This window comes from Carlito syrichta, unplaced genomic scaffold, assembly GCF_000164805.1.
Source record: "Carlito syrichta isolate Samal-C Ts95f unplaced genomic scaffold, Tarsius_syrichta-2.0.1 Scaffold311904, whole genome shotgun sequence".
Taxonomy (NCBI): domain Eukaryota; kingdom Metazoa; phylum Chordata; class Mammalia; order Primates; family Tarsiidae; genus Carlito; species Carlito syrichta.
Window position 1 is genome coordinate 132,082 of NW_007256000.1, and position 6,486 is coordinate 138,567.

Below are 6,486 nucleotides of genomic sequence, written 5' to 3' on the forward strand. Positions count from 1 at the left end.
GGGCCGCCTCAGTCAGGCAGACAAGTGTTGGAGGAGGAGAGGGCTTCAGGGCTGGGCCGTGCGGTCTGGGGTGCTGGAGGGCCCCGGGGAGGTGGCACCCTGCAGGGAGTGGGGCCCCTGCACGTCTCTCAGTGAGGGGTCCATGGACAAAGCATGCCAGCTGTGGGGGCTGGGCACCTAAGGGTGCTGGATGTGTGCACACGCCGGGAAACCTGTGGGTGTGATTCGTGAGTTTGTTGGAAGATGTCATTGATTCCCCAGCTCCCCTGGGGGCAGGAGCTGCGCTGGCCTCTTGGTGGCAGCCGTGTTGCCTACAATGCCAGGGCAAGATTGCTCTCTGCCAGGAAGACAGATTTAAGCCAGCGCTGCCCATACTTCCGACAGTGTGGGCTCTTCCTCCTGTGAGCAGCTGCCACCCACCCATGCAGGGCTGGAGGGAGGGGCTGCAGGGGCACCTTTGACAGTGGGGAAACTGAGGCACAGGGATGAGGAGGACCACCCAAGGTTGGGGCAGGTCTGGGACTCTGTTCCCTGGCAGCTGCCATGGCCAGCCAGGCGAGGTCGGTGGGGCATCCAAGTGCAGAGGCCAGCTGAGTGTCCCTGGAAAGGCTTGGACACAAAGAGCCCTCCCTATGCCCCTCCCCACCCTGCAGCAGCACCTGTCACCTCCTTGGAGCTGGTGTGGGGGCCTCGGCCTCCTCTGTCTGTCTTCCTCCTCACCCACACGTGTACAATGAGCATCTGTCTGTGTGTGCTAGGCCGTGGCTGAGCAGGAAGCAGAGGTTCCTGCCCAAGGGGTGTCCCAGGGGTCAGATGGTGCACAGAGGGCTGGGGCGTTGCTGGGGTGTGCAGGGATGCACAGACCAGGCGAGGGCAGCAGACAAGGCGAGGGCCTGCCTCTGCCCCACAGAACCTCGACTGCTCCCTGACCCTGGCTGGGCCTGGGTGGAGCCTTCTGTGGGGGCCCGCCTGACCTGGTGTGGGACAGCTGGGCAGGGAGGCTGTTCAGGTATTCCTGCATAGGCTTTTAGGAGGGGCCGGGCCACCTGAGGGTGGGTGTGGACTGTGGCCGGGGTCCTGGGCCTTGCACAGAATGGCAGAGCAGAACCAGGCCTTCCTGTGTGTCCTCTGGGCAGCTGGCGCCCAGTCAGGGGCGGGCAGGGCCAGCTGGGGCCGGGCATGGAGGGAGGGGGCAGGACTCGCCGGCCTGTACTAGTGGACCTCGTGGGACCTTGTTGGTGGTGGACCCTCTGTGTCCTTGTGAGGTGGACCTTCCTTGACCTTCTGGGGGTGGACCCTCCATGACTTCATGGGGAAGGACGCTTTGTGACCTTGTGAAGGTTGGACTTGCCAGTGTGGGGGATGGCCTCTCTGTGATCTTGTGGGGGTGGACACTTCCATGACCTCGTGGGGCTGGACCCTCCATGACCTCATGGGGATGGACCCTCTGTGGCCTCATGGGGGTGGATCCACCATGACCTTGGGTGGACCCTCCTTGACCTCATGGGGATGGACCCTCTGTGGCCTCATGGGGGTGGACCCACCTGACTTTGGGTGGACCTCCCTTGACCTTGTGGGGTGGACCTTCCTTGACCTTATTGTGGGTGAACCCTGATCTTGTGGGGGTGGACCCTCCATGACCTTATGGGGGTGCACCCGCTGTGACCTCATGGAGTGGACCTGCCATGACCTTGTGGGGTGGACCCACCGTGACCTCGTGGGGTGTGAGCCTCTTCTGGCCTCCAGGTGTTGTCTGGGTCAGCTTTGGGCAGCATGTGGGGATTAGATCTTGGGTCCCTGGACTTGGACCCTGACTGTGACTCTGAGGGAGCAGGAGGGGCAGCTGGGGTGACCCGGGAGGATGTGGGGCCTGGGCTGGCCTTGCCTGCCTTGCACCTTGAGCTGGAGGGGCTGGAGTGTCCCCACCACCGTTTGGATGTGACCCTGTGCAGACGGGCTGGGGCTGACTGGCAGGGGCATGGGGACTGCACCTCCTGGTGGGGCTCAGGGTCCTGTCAGCACCTCAGGGTCTGGAGCCACATGACCAGTGACCTGTGTGTGGCCTGTGCCGTCCTTGGCCTAGCTACGCCGTGGTGGAGAGATGGCGCCCAGGCCAGGCACCCCCTGCAGCATTCTGTGGCCTGGGCACCAGCTTTGCTGAACAGCTGCAGCTCTGTGTCCACCCGTCTTGTAGAAGAGGTGGGGTCACCTTGGTCCTCAGGGTGGCGGGCAGCCTTGTGGCCGAGCCCTGCATCAGGGTGGATTAGCTGGGCCTTCCACCACCCATCACTGAGGATTATGGCCGGGGCTGCCGAGGAGGGGTCAGGGAGTTCTGGGTGCAGGGGGCTGGACCCGCACTCAATCTGGGCCCCTCCAAGAAGTCCTGCCGGGGAGACGGGCCAACCAAGCCCCCATCCCAGCTGATGGGGGAACCGCTGGTGGCTGAGAGCCGGTGGGATGGGGAAAGAGCACGGTGTTCCTGGAAGGAGGCCCGGGAGGGAAGCCCCTGGGTAGGGAGGGAGAATCTACCTTCTTGTGTGCAGGAACCTTTGGCTGTTGGGGAGGAAGTGAAGACCCCATGTGGTGGGAACCTGATGGGACCGGGGACTGGCTGGGGACCCATCTGTCTCCAGGTACTCGGACCCGCCTCCTGCCCTGGCTCGGGCCCTGGGCTCCTTGGGTTTGGGGCTCTCCTACCCAGGTGTCCACCTGCACTCACCTTCCTGGGACTCCCAGGTGTCTTCCCTGTCCCCGCAGGCAACTTGATGGTTCCCTAATCTAACTCCATGGTAGAGAGTGTCGGGCCTCCTGCTGCCCTTATGCCGATGGAAGCAGAGCTTGTGACACACGGCCCTGGCCAGGCACTGGAGTTTGGCTTTGAGTTGATGACACCAATCCTGTGGGTGTAGCCCTGGGTCTCTGTGGCCAGCCAGAGATACTCAGCCGTCTCCTCATGGCCGGCTGCCTCCTATTCCAGCCTTGGCTCCGGCACCGCCCTTCCCAGGCTCTGCAGGGGGAGGAGGCTCCCTGCCCCAGACCCTGGTGACTGTCTCCTGGGGCCAGCACAGCCTAGGGCGTGAGTGGGTGAGGGCTGGGGGCACCCGAGGGGCTTGCTCAACCTGGGCATGGCCCAGAGCAGGGTAGCCCACATTCATTGTTCTCTGCCCAGCCCTGAGTGCCCACAGCTACCCTGGTGTCCTGGCCAGGATGCCGGGGTGGAGGGCAGAGCCCATTGCTCACGCTGCCCTGCTCCCTAGGCCTGGGGAGCATGGGTCCAGAGGGGTCCCCACCACAGTGGGAGCTGAGGCACTGGGACAGGGTCAGCAGGAGGGACTCCCAGGGCCACAAGGTGCCCTGGAGACACAGCCGGCCCCCTGCAGGCCCGCCCACCTTGGGGCCCCATTGGAGGTCCCTGTAAGTGAGGAGTGTGGGAGTGAGCTTAGGGGCTTCTTTAGAGCCTGGGACGGAGAGAGATGGACACCACCCTTCCCACACCGGGCCCGATCACGTGCCTGGGGACCCATGAGGATCATCCCCCCACCCTGAGTCTTACAGCTGTGCTATTTGGGTCCCAGGAGGGGCCACCCGCGGGTCCTGCTGTCACCCTTCGGCCCCAAACTCGGGTCAGTGGCCTGGGGCCCAGACAACACTGCTACCTCCCTGGTCTCTTCCTGTTCCCAGCTAGGACTTCCCCTGGCCTAAATCCTCTGGTCAGCTGGGCTGGAGCCAGGCAGGATTAGTGCAGGGGATTGGGCCCAAGTGTGGGCAGGCAGAGGCCCTGCCTCTCCCTCACCCCGGAATGCTGTCTTCTCAAGACTCCTCGGTGGCCTGGAGAGTGGGTGGGCTGGCCTGGGGGCCGTCTAGGATAGCAGGTGACAGTCAGGCCCGTGCCTGCTGGGCCTGGGCACAGCCCTGTGGGAGCTTCAGAGAGATCTGAGGGGGAAGAGGAAGAGGAGGATGGGAGAAGGGAGCCCCACGGAGGCCGTGCACCCAGCACCACCACAGCCTGACCTGCCGCTGAGGGCAGGGCCCTGCCTGGCCTCCCCGGCCTCCCCGGCCTCCCTGAGCCAGTCCCGGCCATCTCTGGGCATGCCTGATCCCTGGCCATCCACCACCAGCCGGACCAAGGGGACGGTGGCCTGCCTGGTGGAGGTGCTCCTCTGGATTGGAGGCAGCGTGGCATTGTCTTCGAGGTGGTCGTTAGGCCCACTGGGTAAGAAGGACAGGGAAGTGGCACCCAGTGGGGTGCAGGCCTCAGGCTGTCCAGGTGCTCCGGGCGGGTGGGGGCTGCTCTGAGGCCCAGGGTTTCCGTGCTTCCCAGCGCTCACCTCCACCTTCCCACCCCCTCGGTGCGCTGGGGCCACGTGATCCTGCAGCCCGCCCCGCCCCTCGCCACTCAGAGGAGCTTCCCAGCACCTCTGCCCCCCCCCCGGGGCCTGGTGCTGAACCCAGGGGAGCAGGTCAGGGCCTGGTCAGATGTGCCGTGTGGGAGCCCAGGGGCCTTGGAGCTTTCGTGGATGGTCCCTGGCACTCGAGATGGTGGCACCTCCAGTGGATCCGGCAGCCTGCTGGTGCCAACACAGGCGCTGGGCCTGGAGGTGGCAGAGGCCCTGGCCGCTGTCCCTCCATGGGGAGGAGGCTTCAGGAGCCCCGGTCAGGGCTGTTTCACCGGCTTGGTTACAGTGGCCAGAGGGCCCGTCCAGGCCTCACCATACTAATTAGCCTCGGGGCCTGTCCCTGTGTTCTGCCACACCCCTCCACTGCATTCGGGTCTCCCCAGGCCTATAGAAGTCCTCCAGGCTGGCACTCTTCATGGTCCTCTGCGATGCCCTCTGGGTTCCTCCTTGGGCTGGCCTCATGGGGCGTGACTGCTCTATGCTTTAGTATACCTTGGGCCCTGGGCTTTCTGTGAGCAGGGGTGCAGGGCCTGGTTTGGTGGGACCCAGCTGACTGTGGCCTGGGCTTCCTGGAGCCTCCCACCCTTCCCACAGGGGGCCACATGGGCAGGGGAGGAGGAAAGCAGAGAGGCCGGCGGACCCAGGGAAGGTTGGAGGCTGTGGAGCTCAGACCCAGCTGCAGCCTCCCAGATCTGCCCCTGGTCCATGGCCCTGGGGAGTGGGCACTAGTGGTCCCTCTTGCGTGGGGCGGTGCTTTCCTGGAGACATCCAGGAGTGAGGCTGTCTGCTCCCAGGAGCGGGTATGGCTGCCACTGCGGCCACCCTGCGCCTGGCTGTGGGCCTCCTCAGCACTGTGACCCCTGTGCCTCTGTCTCCCATGCCGTGGCCCTCCCGCTGCTGTGTTCCCTGCAGGCTCCGCTGTTCCATGGCCCTCGGAGCCCCAGGCCGGCACTGGATCTGGGATTGCTGGGACTGGTCCTGTGTTGGGGAGGGCAGGCGGCCGAGCAGGGCGGGCAGAGTCCTCTCTGGGCCCCGGCCTGGCCCTCCATCCCTGGGCTGTTGGGAGAGGGATTGCAGGGACCCGGCTGGGCCGTGGCCTGGCCATGTGACTGCGGTGTGTCCCTAGCCAGCATCTAGGGGCCCGGGATCTGGCCTCAGCCTTAGCATGGGCAGGTGGGCTAGTGGGTGGCCTCTGTGCCCTGGACACACACGGTCCCGGGTGGGCAGGTTGGGGGTGGTGAGGGCAGGGCGTGTCCCTGCTCACGATGCTCACGTCTGTCCCCATGTGCAGTGGAGCGGTGCATGAGTGCCATGCAGGAGGGTACACAGATGGTGAAGCTCCGTGGCAGCTCCAAGGGCCTGGTGCGCTTCTACTACCTGGACGAGCATCGCTCCTGCATCCGCTGGCGGCCCTCACGAAAGAGCGAGAAGGCCAAGAGTGAGTGGGCTGGGGGATCTGCGGGCCTGGGGCGGGGACCCTCTGGAGCAGCTGTCAGATGCCGAGGGCCAGGGAGGATCTGGGCATCGCTGGGCTCAGCTGGTCTTGGGGGTCCGCCGTGACATCGGGACTATAGCGGGGGCTGAGCCCCTGCTGGGCAGAGCTCCCCGGGTCTCAGTGGGGACAGGTGCTGGGTGGGGGTGAGAGCACACATGGACAGAGACCCCGGAGGGGCCCACGGAGCTTGGTGCAGACGCTGGCCCGGCAGCCTGGGCGGGGGCCTTGGGCAGGCCCTGAGCAGGCCGGATGGGCAGAGCTGGGGCACACTGGGAGTGGGATGGGAAGCGAGGTCCAGGCAGGGGAGAGACCCCGCGGCCACCTGGGGCAGGGGCAGGGCTGGGACAGGACCCAGGACGTGCCCACAGCTCTGTAGGCTGCCCTGAGTGACGGGCTCCTGACTTCACTCCGGGTCTGAGGGGGTCCTGCCATGGGCATGGGCGCAGATTCTAGAAACCCTCCCAACTCATCTGCCTGTGGCGGTCCGGCATTTGAGAGGAGGTGCTCTGGGCCTGGACGCCATGGTGCTCTGAGATGCCAGGGCTTGGGAGGACAGGGAGACGTGCCAGTTAAATGTGGGGTCCTGAGCCAGCC

General features: G+C 65.4%; 1 protein-coding gene across 1 annotated transcript in view; it reads left to right on the forward strand.

The window, feature by feature from the left end:
- Positions 1-4,089: 4,089 nt before the first annotated feature.
- The window catches only part of PLCH2 (phospholipase C eta 2), a 25,804-nt gene continuing 23,407 nt past the window's right edge, over positions 4,090-6,486 (forward strand). The window contains exons 1-2 of the mRNA XM_021718186.1: positions 4,090-4,213; positions 5,689-5,835. Of these exons, the coding sequence (XP_021573861.1) occupies positions 4,090-4,213; positions 5,689-5,835 (271 nt within the window). The remainder of the gene's footprint in view (positions 4,214-5,688; positions 5,836-6,486) is intronic.